The following is a 23,907-nucleotide window of genomic DNA, read 5'->3' as shown; positions in this document are numbered from 1 at the left end:
TTAAGTTAAGTCAACTTAGCACTTTTTTCAGTGTACACAGTGTCACACCAGAGATCTTTCTGACCTTTTCTTGTCTTGACAGCAGTGACTCTAAACTTCTCGTATGGAGGAATCAGTACCTCTTTCTCATGAGGAAGCTTAGAGTATTTTGGCACATCAGCTCCTTCACACGTGTGGATTTCAAAACAAGATACATTTCCAAAACTGTGCTTTTTTATGAACAAGAGAGGAAGAAGCAAACTGGCCAAAACTAACCTCTTTGTTCAGAACATGCTTATCAAATTCAGCTTTGGTACCACGAAAAGTTGAATAACATTTATTTTGAGTTTTCTTCAGAATCTGTATCGCTTCTGTTAACAGAAAGTGAAGTGAATACCATTTGTATCTCATTTGTTTGTAATGTTTTTTACCGTAACGAGTGTCAGGATTAAAATGCTTAAATAAATTACTATCACTGTACACATAAATAGCAATTAAATTATTATTTGTCAGGTCTTTGTAATTTTGGGTCTTGACAAAGTCTTTCGCTTTTTTCCAAGCAATTTTAAAATCAGTTGAGCTGTTGATTTCCTTCTTTAGATATGTTGTCTTTACCAGGTTTGCCATTTTCTCTCTACAACCCTCATATTGGTCATCAACTGAATTTGGTTCCATATCCAATGGAAACATCTTTTCAACAGCAGCAGCAGCAGCTCTGTGATCCTGCAGCATCAGGAATCATAATGATTAATCATCAGTATTTGTGACTGTAATATTCATGCTAAGCTTACCTGTCCTGGAGCAACTAAAATGAGAAGAAGAGCTTCAGTAATCAGCTGCATCTTGATTCAGTCAAATCCCTCAGATGATTCTAGTAGATCTAGTGAAGCACAGATGCTGAAAGACAAGAAACATGACAGGATTTCATATGCATTTAAACCTGTGATGTTCACTGATATATTGACTTTGACTTATACTGACCCCAAAATGACCTGAGAATACTGTAGTCTGTTTACTTTTCAGGAGTTCAGGAGCAACGACGAGATGAGATGATCAGAAAAGTCTGTCGCTCACATTCAGATGCTAAAAAGGTGTCTGTCTGTGTGGGAAACAATAGCTGAAGTGTGATGATGGTGCATCAGCTTATTTATCAACTCAACTGTTAGCTGTTTATAATGCAACACCTGTAAGAGTCTGGTTTATATGTGGTTTAAAAGATTATTTGTTTTTAATTAACTTTAGTCAAATGTATTTGCAATCAGCTGTAGCCAGCTGTACTTATATTTACAAAAGTGTGAACCAAATGACCCATATAATTAGCCTCTTAGGTCAACATCAGGTCAATGAATCATGGGCTCTCCATGGGAGAGGTCCTATCAGGTCATCATAAGGTTGCTCTATCATTGGCTCTCCATGGGGTGTTATTGTGTTGTTTGTAGCACATTTGTTACCAGGTATAAAGGTCTGGTCTCACAGACAGTACCTTGGGTTAAGATTGTTTGAAGGATTGACATGCTAACATCACTACTGAAGAACTGCTACACTGCTACCTTCAATAAATTCTTCTCCCCACAAGAACTTTGGTCAAGCTTACTTATTTTATGTTTTAGAGAAATCTAGTACATTGGCGAGCCACCCAAAATACTGCTCAGCCAAATACAGCAAAATCTAACTCCAGGCTCAGTCAGAAAACAGTCTCGTCTGGCCAAACGAATGAACATGGTGTGATTATTCCAGGCTGCGTCACAAGACAGATTATGGATTGATATCATTCAGAATATTTCATCCAACTTCTTCTGCTTGAAGAAACATCACGCTAGCAGGTGAATCTGGTAAAAAGGGTCTGTGCAGAGAGCTTGTCTGGTTCTCGTAGTCTTTGCCGAGGATCTGTGCTGGGGCCATCAATGAGGTCTTCACAGGGATCTGTCATCCAGCTGACATGGTCTCCGCTGACAGTCAGGGATGTGTTGTGGTTGCTCCTGGGTGCAGGTCCACCGTCTGGTCTGGATACGGCTGGATCAGCTGATTACTGTAACCTAGGGATAAGGGTGAGACAGTATATAAGCGACTAATATAAGCACTGATGTCGTTCTTCTTACAAATTAACAAGTACATTAGATATAATGGGATGTGTTGCCAAGTGTTGCTGTTTACACTAATTGGTGCAGCATAAAGATCCTTTAAGGGATTTGAATTATAGAAATGTGATAGTGTGTCATGTGTATGGAAGGTTAAAGAGATGGATCTTTTAAACTCACAGAGTGTGTCTGCCTCCTGAAGTCCACCCTTTTGATCAGCTGGAGCCACCTCTTCATAGTCCCTTGACCTCCATTTCAGCAGCATTAGCCTGAAAGTTTTTCTAAATTGCAGCCTTGAAATATATGTATAAATATATATTGTAAGGTAATTATTAAATCTTAAGCATTACAGTTTTTTTTACAATCATTAGGACCAGAGCCAAAATTCGCACCTTATATGTTTGATGAATGTTCATGCAGCAGCGTAGAATTTCTGTAAAAAAAAAGAAAAAAGAAAAAAGATGTCAGATTACATAGTGTTCAGATTACATTTTTAAATTTGTTTGCTCATAATAATCCCCAGCACAGTAAAATAAGTATGATTTTAATCACATCATACAGCATATATACGCTTAAAAAGTTTTCATTCACTCTAAAAACTGAACCTGCTCAAGTGCAGCAGACAGATTAGGCCTCCATTCAAGAACAAAAGATGATGCACTTACATTTTACAGCTTTCTCTTACGTATCTATAGTGTTTTTCTCTGTCAGAGCTTCCCACACAGCAGTGTTTCCACAAAATAAATATTATTATTAAATTCAGATTGCACATATTGAATTGTCTTAGCAGGTGTAATGCTACAACAGCGTGCTCAGTTTGATTCACAAACAAATGACTCATTTGAACTACATTGCATTTCATCTTCAAGTTCTCAAACACATCTGGGTGTTCATATGGTCACATGTGGTTGGCACTGCAGGACAACCAGCTGTCCTTCCTGTCTCCCTGTAGCACTCACTGTCTTAGGTGTCTTACATTACAGATGATGGCTTTCCTAAAGACACAAGTAGAAAAAAATTATTTAATTTAATGCACAATATTTAAAAATAATACTATTATTGTTTAATACATCAGTACATGTTGGAATTAACATTAGACAAGCTTAATAAGTGATGAAAAAATGTTTACCGTTACCTTTTGTAAACTACTGCAGTTAACTGTTACACTATACAACATTCAAATTTACTGTATACATTTCTATAATGTGTTACTCACTGCATTTATCTGCTGACAAGAAAGCTAGACAACTAATGTGAACTCATATTTAATTATAGCCATATATATATATATATTATACTCAAGGAGCTCATTAATTAAACACAATTTGGAATTCATGACCAAAACTTTTGGCTTGTCATTAGTTGAGTCTTTGTTTAATAATTATTACACAAGTACCATTATAAAACTGTACTTTTCACAATTATTTAATTTACTTTATAATTTACTATTAATTTATTCTGTATTATTCCACCCTTGATATGACATATTATACTTGCTATTATTAATCTATTGTTATTCATTTATTTATTATGGTATTAGGCTACATATAATTTGTGCTATTATAAATCTATTATATCACTTATGTTATCGTGCTCGCTTTTTATATTATTCACTTTACTACAAATTGTAATACATATACTTTTTAATATTACATATCACTTTTACTATACTTTGACTGTGCACAAGCCTAATTAAAATAACTGGAGGCAGAGTTATTTTTTAACTCCATGTAGATCACAAACCACTGAAATCGGTTGATAAATGTAAACGTTATAGTGTTTTTATCCCGAAAAAACCACAGCTCCCCTGTTTACCTCCATTTTTAAGGCAGTCTTGCCCTAACAACAAACATGGAAGGCAGCGTTGACATATCGCAGCAACGGCTCAAAGCGACCAGTGAGGCATCTAGGTGTTTTATATGTCTATGCCACTGATCTATAATAGAGAAAAGACATCAGCAATCAGGCGCCAAGAAAAAAAAAAAGAAAAGAAAAAAAAAAAGATGAAAATGAAGCCCGTGCCTCACTTTCAGGTAAGCTACATTCATAATCCTGTGAAACATTTTTGGGTGTTGAGGTTAATAACGTGTTTTAATATCACATCTAATATTCTCTACGAGTTTCCATGTTCCCTTACGAAACTTGGCTATGGTTTTAACACGAATAAAAATAAATTAAAAAAATCATGGTTCTTGTAGCCATGGTAACCACAAATTAACCATGGTTTTGTTACTTCAAATAATAATAGGCCTATACAAAGAGATAATATTTTGCGTGTGTGTGTGTGTGTGTGGTTATAAAAACAAACCTAAGCCAACAACAGCCTTTGAAATGACTAGCATTACAAATAGCATTACAAAAATTACAAACCGTCAACTTCTAACCATTAAAACCATTAAAAAATGGTTTTCTGTAGTGTGTTTTGGGACATATTCCATTAGGATTTATTGGTTTTAACAAGCCAGCCACCAATAGAAAGAAACCAATTACCAGTAGAGACCAACAGGGCTCATTACAGTTTCCATTAAAACCAATAAAAATCCCATTATAACCAGTAAAACCATTACAAATTTTGTGATGTGTCTATTGTTTTTTTTTTTTCAACAAATGCCTGCAAAGGGAGCCAAAGGCCTGGTAATTGCTGCTGTTATACTTACAGGACGATCATATCCTTGTTTAATAGGCTATTGACCAAACATTTAATTCAAATATCCATTATAAATATCCATTTTTGGCCACATTTTTGCTATAGATGACACAACCTCTATAATTTCAACAAAAAAACATGTGGACATCACAACCCTTACAAAAATTAATCATGGTTTTCGTAGTAAAACTGCTTAATTTTCTTTTGCGTGATTTCTGAATGCCATAAAATCAATCAGACAACTGTATTACTGCCATAGGTAACTGTCTAGAGCTACAATTGTAATTTGTAAATAATAGAATTTAATTACAATTTATTTATTTACTTTCATATTTTATTAAAGTTCTATTTTGACCCCTATAGTAGGCGTATTTTTAATTTTTTTTACTTCCATAATATTTGAGGGAGGGGGCACAACAATACAATCAGGGCCAGCAGCGGCCCTGGGAGCGTGTACCTCATGCACTGTGCACATTTTCTGTTCCACTGTAGAACAGCAGTTTGCTGAACTTTACATCAGTACCCTGGTTATATAATAAGAGTTCGCTGAGGTTTGACATATGCAGGGAGTGAACAAAACAGAAAATTATTTGTATAGGGCGGCATGAGTACTGTTTTTGTAAATTTATGGCCTGTGTTCATGAATATGCGAAACAATTGCATTTCCTCAGACGAACCACAAAGTAATTATCTGTTTTGAAATAAATATTAATATCCAGGGCACAAAATATTGTCTATTATTCACATCAAGTGGAATCGAGCAATTGTGTGCCATGAGAAATAATGCGGTACTCCACAAATGTCAAAATAAATGGGGGAAAAAAATGTGCAAAAGCATTGTGGAAAATATACCACAGTCAGAACCCTTTCAGGTTAGATTTCTCGAAAGTCTGATTTAGCAGATTTACCAGTTTTTCCAAAGTTGTAGGGAAAAAAATTGCACGTAAATCACAATTTCTCTTTTCTCATCAAGGAAAACTAGTCCCGTCCGAAAAGGGCTCTATAACACATTATTGCCTGACCTTGGTCTGTTGGAGTTGGTTTAGAGTTTTTATTTATTTTTAAAGTTATTGATGTCACCGCTCTTCAGACTGAGTCATTAATCAAGCTACACATGTGAGAAAACGTTTGAGCAAGTTGGCACTAAAATGCAAGGTGAACATGACCCTCTGATCAAAAAGATGATGATTAAAGCATTATTTTCCAATTTCATTGTCACAACATTCATTGACTATGTTGCCGTTTAGTTACTGGCACTTGGCCAGTTAAATTTTAGCTACAGTTAATCAGTCATAGGCCTATGAAATCTATTTTTTACAAGCAACTGGTTTTAGTTTAACCAGATCCTGATTTGACTGCTAAAAATAGAAATAAAAAAACCAAGAAGAAACCAAAAATGTGGAAAAGTTTATTTATTTATTGATGATTATTTTCTCTGTCCTCATCTTCTGGTTAAAGGAAGCATCTGTATACAACTATTTTCACATTACTTCCAAGTTCATTACTTAATATAAGTGCTATCATCAGTTTTACTAAAAATATTTGCATGATTTTAAAGTGATAAATGTATTTACATACTTAGTATGCTTTTAAACATAAGAAAAGCAAAGGCACTATATTTATTTATCTAAAAAGTGATAAACATTGAATGTGCTTCCAGTGGAAAGCTAAATGAATAAATGCAATATACAAGCGAAAAAAACAAAACAAAAACAAACAGAGTAACAGACATTTAACAGCAGATATGATGTTAAGACCGTTTGACTGCACATAGTTTGTGTGGGACTGGGTTCAGGGTGAAGCCCACGACTGGCTTGAGATCCAGATCATCTTCAGAAACTCCAGGAGGAGGACTGAAGTGGAAACGCTGAAGAAGGGAGGTGAAGAACAGGAACAGCTCCATCTTGGCCAAACTCTCTCCAGGACAAGCCCTGCGACCTGAGAACAAAAATAAGCAAAGGATGAACTAAAAGCACCTGCAATTGCACAATAAATGGTGAATTTGAAGTCTACTGCACCTGCAGAGAAGGGCATGAAGGCGTCCTTTTTGACAAACTTGCCCTGATCGTTTAGGAAGTGTTTTGGGTTGAAGCTGTCAGGAGTTTCCCATTCATTTTCATCCCTCAATACAGATACCAGTAGCGGCCACACACTGGTACCCTGTGCAAAAAAAAAAAAAAAGATTAATGATTCATGGTGCAAACACATAATCAAAACATTGCATGCTCTTACTGGACCCAGACCTTCTTGATGAAGTATCCATTCAGGTGAACGTCACAGGTGGTTTGACGGGGGGAACCAAGGGGTGCTACATTTGCAAATCTCTGGATTTCATGGATCACAGCATCAGTATATGGTAAGTTCTTCCTGTCTTCCGCCGTGGGCTGACGTCCACCGATCACTCGGTCAATCTCATCTTGGACGTCAGCTTAGAAATTAACAAGACCACAATATGAGCATTTATAACATCATTACTACTTTACTCTGATTGACACTTTGCATGGTTTATAATTAGCTTTGCGGACTTCCAGAATTCAAATTGTTGTAAAATAATGCAATAGTCCTGCATTAAGATGCAACCATACCTTGTATTTCAGGGTATTTGGCCATGAGCAGAAGACCCCAGCGAAGTGTTGTGGCCGTTGTGTCGGTCCCAGCACCAAATAGGTTATTCGTTGTACAATATAAATTCTTTGAATTATAAAAAGAGTCTGTCTTGCCAGATTCCTGCAGAAATCATGACAGTGAAAGCAAAGAAAGTGAGAGGTCAGAATGTAATTGCGAATTTATTTAATTTTTAGAAGCAAAGTCGGCAACACCAGAGCTCCAAAAGTATCAAAGAAATTTATTTAAAAAATTCGCATAGTGTTTTTAAATAAATTTCTTCGATACTTTTGGAGCTTTGGTGTTGCCAACTTTGCATTTCTAATATGCTTCTACTTGTTTTTTAGTCGAGCACCCATTTGAGATTGATGTGCGTGCTGTTGCTTGCTCTTACTGTGAATTTATTTAATTTAAAACTACAGGCAGTACCTCATCTTTTTGCTGTCGTATCAGGAAAGAGTCAGCGATTCCTCTGGGGTCCTGAGGGTTCAGAGTCTTCTTCAGACCATTTATTATTTCCTCGCTTTGTCTGAATGTTTCTTTGACGTTGTTCATAAGACGTTTCTGATTCGCCACAAAAGGACGAATCCAAGGAAACATGTTGTAGAGCTGCAAACAAGCAGAATTGCATAATGAGCAATGTACATACACTTCGACTCCAAAATAAAGCATTAGAAGTCTCTGGGTACCTGAACTGAAGCTGATCCAGTCATCCTCATGTTTTCATAAGCTCGTTTAATCATGCGATGTAACTTAGTGTTGCTATATTCAAATCTGGTGCTGAAGACAATTGCAGAGATGACGTTTGAAACAGCCATGGCTAATGGCAGAGTTGTTTCAAATGGTTTTCCTGCACATGGGTGAACAAGATGTTAATATTTAAATCTGTTTCAGTCACAGCATCATCTTGTGCTTGGGCTTCACAGTCTTACCTTCAAACTTCTCAAATTCCTCTTTTAAATATTGTGTTTCTTCAATGATTATCTCTTCACTTCTTTTCTTGCCCATTCCAAAGTCTCGCAGGTTCGAAAGAGCAAAGCGTCTCATTTCCCTCCAGTTTTCACCATTGGAAAACACAATCCCTATAGAGAAATCATTTATCCATTACTCCAAAGTGCTGAATTAATTTGATATCTACTGAAAAATAAGGTGTTTATTAAATGATCATCTGAAGATGTGAAACCCTCCTTACCATATCCCTGGTTGAAATCATGAAATATGGGAGTAATATCTCGGTCTCCAAACTCCTCTGAAAGGTTCACTAGCGCCTGCTTGACGGCCTTGTAACCTGACAATATCAGCACTTTTTTGGGGCCAAAGTGCACTGTGTAAACTGACCCATATTGTTTTGACAGCTGCAAGACAGAAAAGATGGAGCTATTGAAATTTATATTCTATTGGCATCATCTCATCTATGCTCTGTCTGGTTGGTTTACTAGCAGAACACAGCATTTTTAAATATATGAGATTTTTACTCAATCCTAGATCATTCAAATTATACAGCTTGGTCACAAATCTACCTTAGCTATCATGAATGACCCTCTTTACACCTCATTCTGTCCCAGGTTACCTTCGAACACAGTGCACTGTTGTGCATTTGCCTGCTGGCGTGATGCCCATCTCCACAGTCATTACCATTGACTCTTACCCTAGTCAGTGTGAGAACTAGGTGACATATTTGTCATTTTTTAACACTGTAAGCATGCCAGCAAATGCCTACTTGGCACGTGTACCATTTAAGCAATAATGTACAAGAGGGAATACCCTGACAATGTAGTCTGAAGATCATTAATGCAGAAGATAGATATTTAGCTATGATATTATACTGAATGCTTTACTATCTATCTATCTATCTCATATGACAGTCTATATATTTAATTGAGATACATCCTTGATCTAAATCTATGCCTGTTTAATAGTAAAAGTTAGTACACTGTACGTCAAATCATCAAAACAAAATCAGCTGTCTGAAGCATTTTTGCTCACCTCCCAAAGGCTCAGGTAGGTTTTCTTGAGGTCGAGCGTGTGCAGGTTCCCCACCAGTGGCAGTGGTTTGGGTCCTGGAGGATATTTTTTTTCCCCATCCTGAGAGCTGCAGCTGATGGAGAACAGATAAATAACCAAACACAACAGCAGGGCACCAAATACACCTGTCCCGGAGCCCTCAGAGAGTAATGCTTCTATTAAAGCCATAGTCAGAGAGATCTACCATACACACGCACAGATCAATCACTTGTGTAGGGTTGATGTGGGTTGTAGTCTTGCTCTTATATACCCTGTAGGTAAACTATAGGAGGGGCCATAAGAAATGATCAATAATTAAAAGATTAAACCATCTGAAATATCTCTTTAGTGTAAGAATAACAACCATTTTTATTGGGTTTTTAATTATTTTCATCTTTGTCATACACAACAGCCCTGTTAATAAGAACTCTGTTTTGCAGCACTAAATATAAACACATCATTAAAAAATACATTTAACTTTATTTTTGAAACACAAATAAAAGGAATTTACATGTAAACTGTTCATAAACCCATTCCTAATGAAATTGTTCCACTGAACCAAATCCAAGGATTTATGTAAATGTGTAAAAATTTGTAAAATTTACAAATGCATTTATTTATTTTTTAATAATGAAAATAAAAAATGATCCGCTAAAAGCCTGGGTTGAATTTCATCAGCATTGTTCATAAGTGATTGCTTTATGGTCTTGAATCAGACAAGAACAGCAAATTCCCACAGTGCACTTTGAACACTGACCTGAATTTCAAAATAGTTTAAAAAATAACAGAGGCACGTGCATTGAATTTGTATATATGTGTTAAACTGAGTTGAACGCTTTCAATAGAACAACTTGTCCTCTTTAATAAAGAGGTTTATACAAGGTGACCTAAATTTGTACACTACTTTTTTACCACCTACCTGTTTATCTGAGGTTAAAAGTTTAATATGAATAAACAAAGACATCCCTGCAGATAAAAAAAAAAGAAGTAAAGAAGTCATTTAAATTTTTTTACATTGATTCATGCTCATTTCCTTCTCCTCATTACTTGTTTATATATCTCTTCATATGAAAGGGACTTAAAACAGATGTAATATATATATAATGTATTATTGTGTTATGCATTCATGCAACAAGATTTGTCCATCTAAAAAACAAAAAACAAAAAAAAAAGTTTGAAAAGTTGATCTGGTTGTATATTGATTCATGCTCATTTTCTTCTGCTCATGTCTACTTGTTTATATATCTCTTCATATGAAGGGGACTCAGAATGGATGTGAAAAAAAATCTGATGTGTTATTGTGGTTTGCACTCATGCAAACAGATTTTGTCCAGTTAAAAAAAAGCTAGTTTTCTGGTCTCTCAGTCTGGGCTGCTGACTGCTTTTAAAGGGGTGGTTGACTGTTTTTTTTTTCTATGCTTGATTGTGTTTATGGGGTGCAATCTAACATGTGTTCATGCTTCGTTTTTTTAAAAACACAACATTTTTCACATAATTTACCTTTATTCTCTGTCCCTTCTCTAGTCTCAGCCTCAGGCATCACATCCACGGACCGTTGGCTAAACATCTGATGCATATGGCACACTTATCTGGAAACACTTCAGGAGTGTCGAAGTCGTCGTCGGATTGGTTGAATTCTGCAGGATTTCCGGGAGACGTCGTGACGCCACACTCCCTCACTAAAGAAGAAAGCCGCCGTGTTTACAACTGTGACGACGAAATGCTGAATTTTCGAAAGTATGTGAAATATTTAAAGTTCGCGACATAGAATCTTTCAAATACATCCGAGAGTTTCACACACCGGTCTGTTATTGAGGTGACATTTTCACGCCCCGAAACGTGACGCTGAATGAAACGAACTGTGATTGGCTGTTTGACATGTCGGTCAAACGGCCTCATGGGTGGGCCTTGGCCAATGAAAGCTGCCATCTATTCCAGACCTTCAGCCATCAGTCTGAAGGTCTGGCTATGCGAGACTATCCCTGCGTCCCAATGTTCATACTATCCATCCTAAATAGTATGTGAGATTACAATAAGTGTGTCCCAAAGCATAGTATGTTGAAAAGAGAATGCCAAAAGTGCCTGGATGGTCTACTATTTCAGGTCGATTTTTGAAGTGTGGATTTGTACACAATCTAATGACTACAATTGCCCACAATACATTGCGCTTTGGCGAAGGATTCGGTCCAGAACTACAAACACGAATAAAACGCGTTAGAAAAATTACAAACGTGGCGGATGCGTGCGATCTACCTAACGTTAGAGAGGATTAAAAAAAGGGGTTTGAGTTACTAATAATTAACATTTAACTTTTAAATGCATCATTATGCAGAAAATCTGAGCAGAGTTCTCGGAATGAAAGACCCGCAACTGGAAGATCAATGAGCTACTTCTTTTCTCTCCAATACGGTATGAAATGAAATGTGGAGGATGTTAACTGTGAGAAGATGATTGACAGGCCAGTTTACAGTGACAGGGTGCGTGTAACAGATGAGACAGAGCGGTCCGTTAAAGACGCAGTTGTGTGACGTGATAGTATGTCCCAAAGCTTGCCTACTCTTCTACTACACACCCAAAAGTGTGAGTACACTTTAAAGAGTACATACTTTAAGGGCATAGTATAAGTAGGCACATTGGGACGCAGCATACCCCTTCTCTGACAAACACCTAGATTATTTCCTGATTTTTTGAAGCCCCTCCCTCAGAAATACGCAATTGGCTGAGGTTGTTTAGCTGGTCGAGTGTTGTGATTCACTAAACCGTCTCTAGTGCGCGTCTAAACGTCCCGCCTCTCAGCTCAGCGGCATGTGCTCCAATTGTATTGTAAACAATGGCGTCGTCTATATTGCGTATCAAATTTGAGCCGATTGAGATGCAGAGGATATTAGTGAAGAGGATCGCGCAGAACCTGTGCAAGCACGGCTCTTAATGGTATGTTTGTTTGTTGTTGTCTCATACTTTTAGATACGCTGTTGTTTGTAAATGCTACTGCTTCTGTTAACTTTTAATATACGGTTTTATCCTGATTAAAGCTTTAATACAGTACGGCAACCGCACACGCGTCCATGTATAACGCTTCTCATTGCTATGTGAAAATGTATAATTGGAACAGTTTGTTGGAGCTGATCTGATGATCTGAATGAGAGAGAGAGAGATGCAGAACTTGTGCAGAGCAGGGCGACGCGAGGAACAGCAGTAAGTTGCTTTAGAACATTGATTTTGAAACTTGTGAATCCATTAGAATCATTAGAAGACAGAATCGCGATTCATATATGAATAGATTTTTACGTGCACCCCTTTCTCTTCTCTAAAGCAGCACAGCATGGCCTCGCCCCCTTCATTACGTTTCCCGGGGGCGGGGTTTATCTGGGTTCGTGATGTATCAGACCTGCGAAGTAGTTCGTTGTAGTCCCTTACCAGCCGTTTTTGTGGGCATTAAACTTCTAGAATTTTAAAAGACGATATCTCCGTTTGCATTGAACTTTCAGTGCTGCAATTTTGCAGATATTGTTTATGCTCAAACAGCAACATTACACACTAACTAACGTTAAAAAAGTGAAATCGCAATTAACCACCCCTTTAAAGAAGCACTTTTCGGCTGCTCAGTTTGGGAGATTAAATCACCAGAACACGCTTTTTAGAAGTGTTACCATTTCTTCTGGTGTAACGCAATACCATGATAGCCTGTATGTCAAAAAAAATTGGTGAAAGTCAAGTCACCTTTATTTATATAGCGCTTTATATAATAAATACACTATTTTAAACCATAATATCATGGTACTTTAAGTGTTTTTCATACTCATTGTTGGTCTTACCATTGGGCTTGACTGGGCTGCAGCATGGGCACCACCTTTACACATTTATATGTTATATGCCTGTCAGAAATTATATCCTGGAAAAGATAGGCAGCCTTAAGTTTGCATATACAAATAAACTACAAAGTTACAACGTACTACTAAAGCTGACACATAAAAATATAACATATAACAAACATATAACCAAAAACTGTCTGAACACCTTCTATCTGTACACATTAGGTACACATAAGCAATAAACCTCAAAATAGCACTTTCTGATAGCCCTGCCCATCCAAGCCTCATGATATCATGATCCACAATATCAATGGCCTTTGATAAGTCAATAAAAAGACAAGCACAATGTTTTTATCTAATGACTCCACAATGTCATTTAAAACTTTTAAAATGGCCATAGTAGTACTGTGTGATAACCTTTGACTGCACGCTTAGAGGCATAACCAAACAGCATAAACTGACATTTATCATTACTGTATTTCACATAGAAGATGGACACGCATATAGAATCGTGTCTGCTCCGTTAATTTGCATGGCTTCTTTAAACAGCTTAAGGCTTTTAGCCAAAAAGAGGCCTACTGAATTGATTTGTTTGTTTGTTTGTTTTAAATACAGAAAGACATAGACATAGAGCTTCAATTGCAAGATCCTTCATCATATCCATGTTATTCAGTGCAATCTAAGGAAATATATATATATATATATATATATATATATGTGTGTGTGTGTGTGTGTGTGTGTGTGTGTTTAAATGTAACACATCTCAAACACAGCTCTTTCAGAGAGTTCTTTTCACAGTCAAAGGCGCTTTTGGTAAAAGTGATAAAGAGACGATAAAAGCCAATGACGTCTACTTTCCAAAGGTCTGATTTTAGGTCATTTATTGAGTTGTTGATGATAAATTATGTGTTTGTTCTGTGGAAGTTTCACAATGCAAAGGTAAATGATCTGCTGGTGTCTCTGGTCTCTCTGCTTCTGAAACCAAAGCCACTGCAGCTCTGACTCCTGAATGTTCTTCCAGAGTCCAGATCTCACAACCGGATCCACAGATGCCTTTAGGAGCTTTGGTTCATGTGCCACGTTATTTGTGATCGTATCATGGCTACTTTACATAGCTCCATTCAGGCAAAAAGAGTGCACATCTAGTAAAACACACATACATACATATATATATATATATATATATATATATATATATATATATATAGCTCATTTCTATCCACTAAGTTATGCAATCTGAAGAGTTCTGAGCGCTCTTTCCAGTCTCACTACCATCACATACAGTGGGGCAGAAAAAAAAAAACATTTAATGAGTTCCTTATCTTATAATATCCATCTTTTTCCTGAATAACTGAATAGCGCCACCATGATGGTTTCTAACTTCCATTTGGATGCTGTTGTGTTCCAGTCTCCATACAAATCCATGCTAAAACTGTCTAATAAGATTGACTGAATTAATTAAATTAACTGATTAATTAATAACTTAAACCTTTTCAGAGTAACTAAATATAAAAAGCAGTGCTGTTGTTGGCTGCTAAAGTAACAGCAATAAACTTAAGGAATTCCTGTAGAGTACTTGTTTTACGCACCAGCAAATTTGTCTGTGGGCAGTGTATGCATTGAATTCTGTCAAACGAATTAATTCTGTCATTTTCAAGAGAAAATGAGCATGGATTGCAGTGCCTAAGTTAAAGTGTGTAAAATAATAAAGTAGTGTTAAAATAATGTGTGCTCGTATCATTTTGTGGACAAAATCCTTCGAACAAGATGTAGAATATGTGCTTATCTATTGAACGAATCATGTTAAAATAACTCTTTGATACGTTACTTGCTGCCACCTCCTGGCGGTTTTAGTTACATATTAAATAGTAGTCTTTTTTCATTTGTTTAATATTTCTACATTAAAATGTCATATTTTAAACATTAATATTTTAACATAATTTCTGTGTAAATTCATGCCATGTTCAATATGGATTTTGTTAACACTGATTTCATTGGATTGGTAGGCTAATAGCTACATAGCGTCGTTTTATTCTGATTGAATTTATTGATGTAAGAATCCATAATGACATAAAAGGTCACAGATATGACAATAAATTTAATTGCGTTATTGCTTTATTATCTCTCAACTGAGAGAGCACATAATCCTGTATTTAATTGTGTTATAATAATGACTATTTGTATTTAATATTACCTCTAAACTTTGATTATACATTTGAATATTAATTGTTCTAGGAACCTAATTGTCACGGATCCGTCTGGCACTCTTCACCACGTCATCACTGAACACCATCACCTGAGTTCCTATCCTAATCACCTGCACCTGCTCCCAATCACCACAGCCACTTAGCCTCAGTATAAAAGCACACACCTCAGTCTCACTGATTGTCCGGTCTCGTACAAACACATGAAGAGGACTCTCTGACTAGTTCAGCTTTCTATAGAACTTACCTCCTGTGGTCCTCCCTAATGTTCTGTGTTTCCACGCTCTCTCCAGTCCCGTGCTCCTGAGGTGTGTGCTCTGTCCCTGTGTCTCCTGTTCTCCGGATCATCTGTAAGGAAAGGATTTCAAGTCATCCTCTTCACCAAGCTCCAAAGAAGGAAATCTAAGGACTGTTATTCACTCCAGCGCATCACCCCACATTCCTTCACTACTCCGTTATATTAATAAATATCTTTGTTTGCACTCACCATCTGTGTCACGCCTATTCTGTTACAGAAGACCGGACCGTTTACCGATGCTGGAGTTGGACTCCATTAATGTGTGCCCCGGGAAGGAGGACAATGTTTCTGGAGGTAGTACAGTGTTTATTTTTCAGAATGGCAGAAGTGTTGAGGATTATGTGGAAGAATTTATTGAAACCAATTACCAAGCCATCTGCAGCGACCTCACTTTAATGGATGGTTTCCGAGTTGGGCTAGATGAGGACATTAAAATGCTAATGCCACTAGGTGATCCCAGATGGTCTTTGGCACAGTACCTGGAGTTTGCCCTATGGATTTCAGGGTCAGCATTTCGAGTAGGCATAATGGAGATCGCACCAGCCCCTGAATCCAGTCCCAACATACCGACCACTCTGCTGTTGAGTCAGTCCACCGTTCAACTCTCTAGTCCACCATCCAGCCCATCCACCATCATCTATTCTAGCCCGCCGCCAAAGAGTATGGCAAGCCCGCCAGCGCCTGCTCCTCGCAAGTGCCCGCCAGTGCCAGCCCCTCGCAAGAGCCCTCCTGTGCCTCCGCTGGTCCGGTCCAACTCTCCCGTGACCCTGCTGGTTCCGTCCAGCTCTCCTGTGACCCTGCTGGTTCCGTCCAGCTCTCCTGTGACCCTGCTGGTTCCGTCCAGCTCTCCTGTGACCCTGCTGGTTCCGTCCAGCTCTCCTGTGACCCTGCTGGTTCCGTCCAGCTCTCCTGTGACCCTGCTGGTTCCGTCCAGCTCCGTGCTGCCAAAGCATCCTCAAGAATCCCCGCTGGTTTCCTCCAGCTCCGCGCTGCCAGAGCGCCGCCAAGAGTCCCCGCTGGTTTCCTCCAGCTCCGCGCTGCCAGAGCGCCGCCAAGAGTCCCCGCTGGTTTCCTCCAGCTCCGCGCTGCCAGAGCGCCGCCAAGAGTCCCCGCTGCCAGAGCACCCTCAAGAATCTCTGCTGGTTCTGTCCAGCTCCGCGCTGCCTGAGCGTTCCCAAGAGCCCTTCCAGAGGAATCTCATGCCCAATTTCACCATAAACATTTTTGGGGGGGGGCTATACCCCTGAGAATCCTGCTCCGCCATGGCCTCCCAAGCTCCCTGCTCTGCCTTGGTCGCCCGAGTCCCCTGACCCGCCTTGGTCGCCCGAGTCCCCTGACCCGCCTTGGTCGCCCGAGTCCCCTGACCCGCCTTGGTCGCCCGAGTCCCCTGACCCGCCTTGGTCGCCCGAGTCCCCTGACCCGCCATGGCCTCCAATAGTCTCCTGTTCCACCCTGGATGCCTCCCCAGTATCCCTGTCCTGCACCGGCTTCCAGGGCACCCACCCCTCCTCCCCGGTGATATTGTTACGGCGCAGGACGCGCCTTCCGGGAGGGGGAGGTACTGTCACGGATCCGTCTGGCACTCTTCACCATGTCATCACTGAACACCATCACCTGAGTTCCTATCCTAATCACCCGCACCTGCTCCCAATCACCACAGCCACTTAGCCTCGGTATAAAAGCACACACCTCAGTCTCACTGATTGTCCGGTCTCGTACGTACAAACACATGAAGAGGACTCCCTGACTAGACTCACCATCTGTCACGCCAATTCCGTTACACTAATAGCATGTTATCATTTTTGTGTATTTTGTGCTACTCCAAAATAATGTTCTAGTTGAGGTCATTAGTGTATAGTGCCCAAACATGAACTCATGCCAAAGACTAGCCATGTGTGTACTATTCCTGCTTCAATTGGACAACTATTTACCTGCAGAGTCGTTCACAAGCATGTGAGGTGTTGACCTGAATATAATGATCTTCATAGGCGATAGACAGACAGACAGACAGACAGGATGCAGGTTTTGTAGGTTAATATTAACCTAATCTATTTTTGTTTTGTGTTCAAAGTTTCCTGTTACTGTTTTACATGCAGGGACACATGTTTGTTTTTGCTTTGTAAGAGTTTATGCATGGCAAAAAGACATCCCTTTCATATGTTTCTGAAAAGAATAAGTTGCATACTGTTGAAGATGTTTTAATTACTATTTAATTGTGTTATAATAATGAATATTTGTATTTAATATTACCTCTAAACTTTGATTATACATTTGCTTATTAATTGTTCTAGGAACCCAATAGCATGTTTTCATTTTTGTGTATTTTGTGCTACTCCAAAATAATGTTCTAGTTGAGGTCATTAGTGTATAGTGCCCAAACATGAACTCATGCCAAAGACTAGCCATGTGTGTACTATTCCTGCTTCAATTGGACAACTATTTACCTGCAGAGTCGTTCACAAGCATGTGAGGAGTTGACCTGAATATAATGTTCTTCATAGGCTACAGACAGACAGGATGCAGGTTAATATTAACTTAATCTAGCACTATTTCTTGTTTTGTGTTCAAAGTTTCCTGTTACTGTTTTACGTGCAGGGACACATGTTTGTTTTTGCTTTGTAAGAGTTTATGCATGGCATAAATTCATGTCCATATACCTTTTTCAACACAAACGCACTTCGTGAGAGAGCACGAAAAAAAAAGAAAGGACATCCCTTTCATATGTTTCTGAAAAGAATAAGTTGCATACTAATGAAGATGTTTTAATTACTTACATTAATTAACACTATAAACTACAGGTGTGTTACCAATCAAATGAAATCAGTATCAACAAATAATGGGTCACTGAATCATTGACTTGATTGATTATTATCCGATGCTTTAAAACACCAAATTATTCTAGAATTAAACACCACACTGCGCTGGGAGAATTAAGTGTTCTGCCTTGTTTGGAACAATTTTCGTTGGCAAAATAGAGCAAAAACAGTCAAAATTGTGCTTAAAAATCGTCAATAAATGCAGTCAACTTCTTGTTCGCTGAATCATTAAAACGTCCACGCGCGTTTCACTTTCATAGGGATTGTGAACGCAAATTTCTGCGTTTTAGTCATGACACTTAAGTATAATAATGATTGATAATTGTCATTATTTAAGTATATATTTTCTTGAGTCATGCAGGCCTTCTTATAGCTATTCAAAAGAGGGTGTGCAGCAGGTATAAGCAGCATGTGAGCGCGCAGCTATGGAGATGCCTGAGAGACCGCTAACTTTTGTCACGTCTCCACCAGAAATGGAGCATGTATTAATAAGAATGTTTTCGGTAACGCTTTAGATTACAACCCGCAAATAACTACGTAAGTATACTAAATTTACAGTGTATGTTTCTGTAATTATTGTGTAAAGAATGTACGTGTAGGTATAAGGGAACAATGTGTTACGGTTGGGTAATAAGGCTGTAACAACCAGATATGCAAACTGCAAAGAACTGCGTAAGTAAACTGAAGTTACAGAGTAACGTTTTTGTAATTATAGTGTACCTCCGTGTAGGTATAGGGGAATAATATGCCGACATTTGGGGAACAAAGGGGTAACAACCTGTAAAATTACAATTCACTTATACTGTAAGCATGGCCGCTGGAACTAGGGGTGCTGCAGGGCCGGGTCTGAGATTTTCCTTGTGCCCCTCCATCATCCCCAAGATACTTAATGTTTGTGATAGATTTGGGATTAATTATTTATTAAACTGACCAGAAATATATAGCCTAGTGCGGCTGTATTTTTCTCTCCCTCACGCTGACAGAATTTAATGTGAAATATTCACGCAATATTACCGTAATTTTACATTCCGACTTGTAAAAACCATTCATGTCCTCGTCCTTTTTATGAGCTGTCTTCCGAAGCGTTCTCGCTTCTCAAGATGGCCACCGACAATCCCATAAGCACAGCTCTTTAATTTCTAGTCTCTGGTCAAACGCGCTCAAACAAGCCTAATGTAGGGTATATCACACACATCATAACGTTTTAGTCAAGTAGGCTACCATATTATGACATCAAATATTTTAATAAGACAGAATTTGTATTTAACCTGATCACGTTTAATAAAAAGACATTTTAAGTTTAATTATAACGCAGCACGATTATTCAAACAACAAACAAATTATACAGCGAGCAAAGAACATGTCAAACAATATCACTGACTTCAGTCTAGCGTGAGTGTAAGCACACTAAAAAAAGAGCTAAGCTATAATCAGTGATGTTGTCTGCAGGAGAGGCCGCCCAATGACACACTGGTTGGATACCATCCAGATGGACTTCAGCATGAAAATGAGTGACCTCAAGGAAGCGGTAAAAGACAGAAGGACGTGGAGGATGCAAGCCAATGAAGTAGCCAAGAGTCGGACACGACTAAATGGCTAGAAGAAAACAGAACAACACAGGCAACAGATAATAATAGATAAACATTTATTACACCAGTTCAGAAAAAAGCAAAACAACTCCATACTTATCTTATACAGTTAAACCAAATACTTTTGAAAAGCTTGTTTGAGGCAACATTACTAGTTGTGTTTCAATTAAACAAAAATGTCCAAATGCAAGCACAACAATTACAAAAAAAAGCAGAAAAATTATAATGACTCAAAACTATTGACAGCATGGGCAAATAATAATAATAATAAAATGTCTTAATAATATCCAACAGGACTTGGATTAACAGTTACAATTATGGAGATCCAGGTTCTGCCTTTACATACTGAAAACCATCCAGAAATTGGCACAAATGTAAAAACAAAAACAAAAAACACTGCAAACCTTATAATCCTAACTGGCATCAGAGGTTTGAACTAATAAAACACAAAGCACTTCACTTTTACTGCATAGTAAACCTCAGTTTGCTATTAGAACTCTGAAGGTCTATATTGTGAAAGTGGAATGCAGGCACACACCCTTGTCATTTCTTACGCTTGTAAAATATGGCTTTAAAATACTCAAACAATAGAGTTTTTCACACTGCCAGTAAAGATTTACAATTTAGATATTTCAGCCACAGCCATATCACCCTGCAGCCCAAGACTGGTTGCCCACTGAAGCTAAGCAGGTTGAGCCTGGTCAGTACCCTCCGGGAAAACTAGGTTGCTGTTGGAAGAGGTGTTAGTGAGGTTAGCAGGGGGTGCTCACCATTTTACCGTTAAACCGAGGTCTCTGTGGTCATTAAAAATCCCATGGCGGGAACTTCTGGTATGGCGTCGGGGCGAGTGGCAGCGTAGAGTGAGAGTGTCCTGAAACAAGCAATTATATCTGTAATACCAAAGGCTGGAAAAGATAAGACAGAATGCAGCACATACAGACCTATTTCAGTGTTAAAAATAGATTATAGAATATATGCTTCAATAATAGTTAAAAGATTAGAAAATATAATTCCTGATTTGATTGATACTGACCAAACTGGATTTGTTAAAAGTAGGCAGACACATGATAATGTGAGACGTGCATTATTTTTGTTCAAGAGCAGGATTATAAGGATGAATGTTTTACCGAGATTATTGTTTTTCTTTCAATCACTACCTGTAGAGATACCAAAAAAAAAAAAAAAAAAAAACAATTTAATGACTGGAACCGAATGATTTATATGGAAAAATCAGAAACCCATGGTACGACTCAAAACACTTCAATTACCAAAGGAAAGGGGAGGACTGTCACTTTCCTGTTTGGAGGATTATTATAAAGCAGCACAATTAAGATATATAGTTTGCTGGTGTATTGACGATTGTAAGTGCAGAAAATGTTTGTCTTTTATTTTGTATTGTGATTTTGTATTTCCGGGTGTTTGGTCACATGCACTCAAAAAAATTACTCTTTGAATGAACATAAAAAAATCATGGAAAGGATTTCCACATGATTAACTTGCTTTATTTCAGCATTATGCAATTCTGTTATTCCAATTTAATGTACTTACGTTGGGTCAACTTAATTTATTAAGGTTGATTCAACTTATTTACTATGGTTGGGCACAGCTTAATTTAATAGTGTCAGCCCAACTAATCAGCAATGTTTTGGACCAACTAATTTATTTAAGTTAGCCTAACAAAAGTGCTTAATGCTGAAAGAAAGCCATTTAATCACATGGAAATCCTTTCCATGATTTAATTACATTACTTCAAAGAATAGCTTTTGAGTTGAATAAATTAAAACCTTTTTAACAAACTCTAATGGTGGAAACAACACACAACAAATGAGAAAAGGTGCAATCAAATTGTATTTCCAAAATTATAATGCACATTGTTTTACACAATTGAGTTGCTTGTTGATAACACAAGGAAATATATCTCAAGTTTGTTATGAGAATACAGGGAAATGGGCCCTCTCACTCGCATCCCACTTAATCTACTCTTAACATTTGCACTTTGTACATCTTGCACCTGTGGTTTTATGTGATGGTGAACTCACACAGAAGTTAATAAAAAATATTTACCAAAGTTAGAACATTTTTTGCATAAATATATATTTACATTTTTTACATTGAAACGTAGGGACATTTTTTTAAACAAGTTTCAACAATGTCTACAGTATGGTTGGCATCAAGGGTAAAAACAAGACAAATGGAGATCTTACAATAAAGTTTAAAAAAAATTAAACATAGGTTAGTCTTAAAGGGATAGGCCGAACTATCCCTTTAATTTTTTATGAGAAACTGAAAAAATAATTCAGCATACAGCTTTCCTTAAGTGCCAATAGACTGGACCTTGCATCAGAGAGAACATTTTTTTAATAAAAACAGAGCACAAAAAAACCCCAGATGAACTGAACACTGATATACTGGAAAATGGGGCCCTGTCTTTATACTCACATTCCCCTTCAAGATTTGCACTTACACCTGTAGTTTAATGTGCTGGAGTACCGAAACAACAAAACAGAAGGTACAAGTTTTCTGGTGTAGCTTTTGCTATGGCGATGTTTCTTAACGGAAAGCAGTGTTTTGAGAACTTGTCCTTTGTTGGATAGTTTGTTTCCATCCAATTCCATAATGATCTTCTGCAGAACCTCAAAGTGTACTTGAGCTCCTGGGGTAGCTCAGGTTTAGCGCCAGACAAGCCCCAGCAACATCACCACAGCAAAAGCTACATTGCCCAACTCACTCATCACTTCCACCCCTCCAGGACAATACCAACATCCGCGGGTCATCGCCAGGCTCTGCACCTTCTTGTCGAATGACAAAGATTCCAAATACTGTCTCCGCTATGGCCATTTGAGTGCTTTCATCGACATCCTGTGACAAAAAACAAAATGAACAAGGACAAAGATTTTTTTACTGATGTGCATTACATGCATATTTATAGCACACAATCTTTACAGTATTACTGTAAAACAGCTATCACTAACTTGATCCATATTCATAATATAATAATGCAAATGTAATCAAATAACCAATTGACATTAAAATTGTTTAGCTGAGTCGGTGAAATACTTCAACTAAGCCATACCAAGGGCCTGTCTGTTGTAATCATGAGTTCAGTGTTAGTTATTCCATTCGAATAAAGGTATATTGTCTTATTAAAGGGGGGAAAAAAAGTATGGGGTGTGTGTGTGTGTGTTACTGTCTGAGAGAAAGACAAGGAGAGGCTCCCAAACCGGCCCGGTTATTTCCAAAAAGATCAGTAATAAGTTACTTTACCGCAAACAGACATTTGATACACTGTTTTTGTTCATGTATAGAAGAATTACATGATGAAAAAAAACAGGCCAAATAATTTTTATGTGGTAGTGAGTTTTTATTTAAAGGATAATTCTGGTATTTAGCACTTTGAGTCTCTTTTCTGGTTTATGGATGAACTAGAGTAGTGGACACAGAAATGTTGACGATGGGTCCTGTCTCGACTTTTTGACTCGTTTAGATTCGCCTTTGACCGCTTCAGAGTGGCTGGCTACCGGCATTCACAAACATGTCCTTAAAACAACCCTTAACATTCGTTTTTAAAACTGTGCAACTCACTGAGTGGTTAGTGGTGTTCGTTGATGATTAAAAACAAATATATCGGCGCAATGTATGATTTCAATCCGTGTTATTTGCTATAGTGGAACTATTTTTTCAGATACCTCACAACCGCGTATAAACTTCCGCTCGATATTTGAGTCTGAAGCGCAGTAATATCAACGAGCAACAAGTCCTCCAACAGAAATCAATGGGATTTTACAAAATGCCAAATAAAACACGACAGAAACTGTATTTCGCTACGCTACTTGTTTTTAATCATCAACGAACACCACTAACCACTCAGTGAGTTGC

The 23,907-nt window shown here is 38.0% G+C and overlaps 2 protein-coding genes and 1 pseudogene across 4 annotated transcripts; 1 reads left to right on the top strand and 2 right to left on the bottom strand.

Annotated features, from left to right (window-relative positions):
• Nucleotides 1-1,544, bottom strand: LOC131537536 (NAD(P)(+)--arginine ADP-ribosyltransferase 2-like; annotated as a pseudogene).
• A 4,557-nt stretch (nt 1,545-6,101) lies between these two features.
• Nucleotides 6,102-9,568, bottom strand: LOC131535936 (cytochrome P450 2K6-like). Its single transcript, XM_058768470.1, has 9 exons — nt 9,295-9,568; nt 8,501-8,663; nt 8,241-8,390; nt 7,998-8,158; nt 7,738-7,917; nt 7,290-7,431; nt 6,948-7,132; nt 6,723-6,864; nt 6,102-6,642 (listed from the first exon to the last, which is right to left on the bottom strand). Exons 1-9 carry the CDS (start codon nt 9,499-9,501, stop codon nt 6,455-6,457), a joined length of 1,518 nt encoding a protein of 505 aa, XP_058624453.1. The 5' UTR covers nt 9,502-9,568; the 3' UTR covers nt 6,102-6,454.
• A 147-nt stretch (nt 9,569-9,715) lies between these two features.
• LOC131535937 (uncharacterized) lies at nt 9,716-21,157 on the top strand. Of its 3 annotated transcripts, none has more exons than XM_058768474.1 (3): nt 9,716-11,049; nt 15,622-15,920; nt 16,131-21,157. In XM_058768474.1, exons 2-3 carry the CDS (start codon nt 15,863-15,865, stop codon nt 16,871-16,873), a joined length of 801 nt encoding a protein of 266 aa, XP_058624457.1. In that variant the 5' UTR covers nt 9,716-11,049; nt 15,622-15,862; the 3' UTR covers nt 16,874-21,157. The 3 variants fall into 3 exon arrangements, with proteins under 3 accessions (XP_058624457.1, XP_058624455.1, XP_058624454.1); XM_058768472.1 differs by having other exon boundaries at nt 16,077-21,157; XM_058768471.1 differs by having other exon boundaries at nt 15,622-21,157.
• The last annotated feature ends 2,750 nt before the right edge of the window (nt 21,158-23,907 follow it).

This window comes from Onychostoma macrolepis, chromosome 03 (genome assembly GCF_012432095.1).
Source record: "Onychostoma macrolepis isolate SWU-2019 chromosome 03, ASM1243209v1, whole genome shotgun sequence".
Classification (NCBI taxonomy): Eukaryota; Metazoa; Chordata; class Actinopteri; order Cypriniformes; family Cyprinidae; genus Onychostoma; species Onychostoma macrolepis.
This window is presented reverse-complemented; position numbering and strand designations above follow the sequence as displayed.

Excerpts from the sequence above, each read along its gene's own strand:
- LOC131535936 (XM_058768470.1), bottom strand. The coding sequence starts at position 9,501 with ATGGCTTTAATAGAAGCATTACTCTCTGAGGGCTCCGGGACAGGTGTA. Across the intron at positions 8,664-9,294 it reads CCTACCTGAGCCTTTGGGAG|CTGTCAAAACAATATGGGTC; the intron begins GTGAGCAAAAAT and ends TCTGTCTTGCAG. Across the intron at positions 7,133-7,289 it reads CAAATACCCTGAAATACAAG|CTGACGTCCAAGATGAGATT; the intron begins GTATGGTTGCAT and ends TTAATTTCTAAG.
- LOC131535937 (XM_058768471.1), top strand. The coding sequence starts at position 15,863 with ATGCTGGAGTTGGACTCCATTAATGTGTGCCCCGGGAAGGAGGACAAT.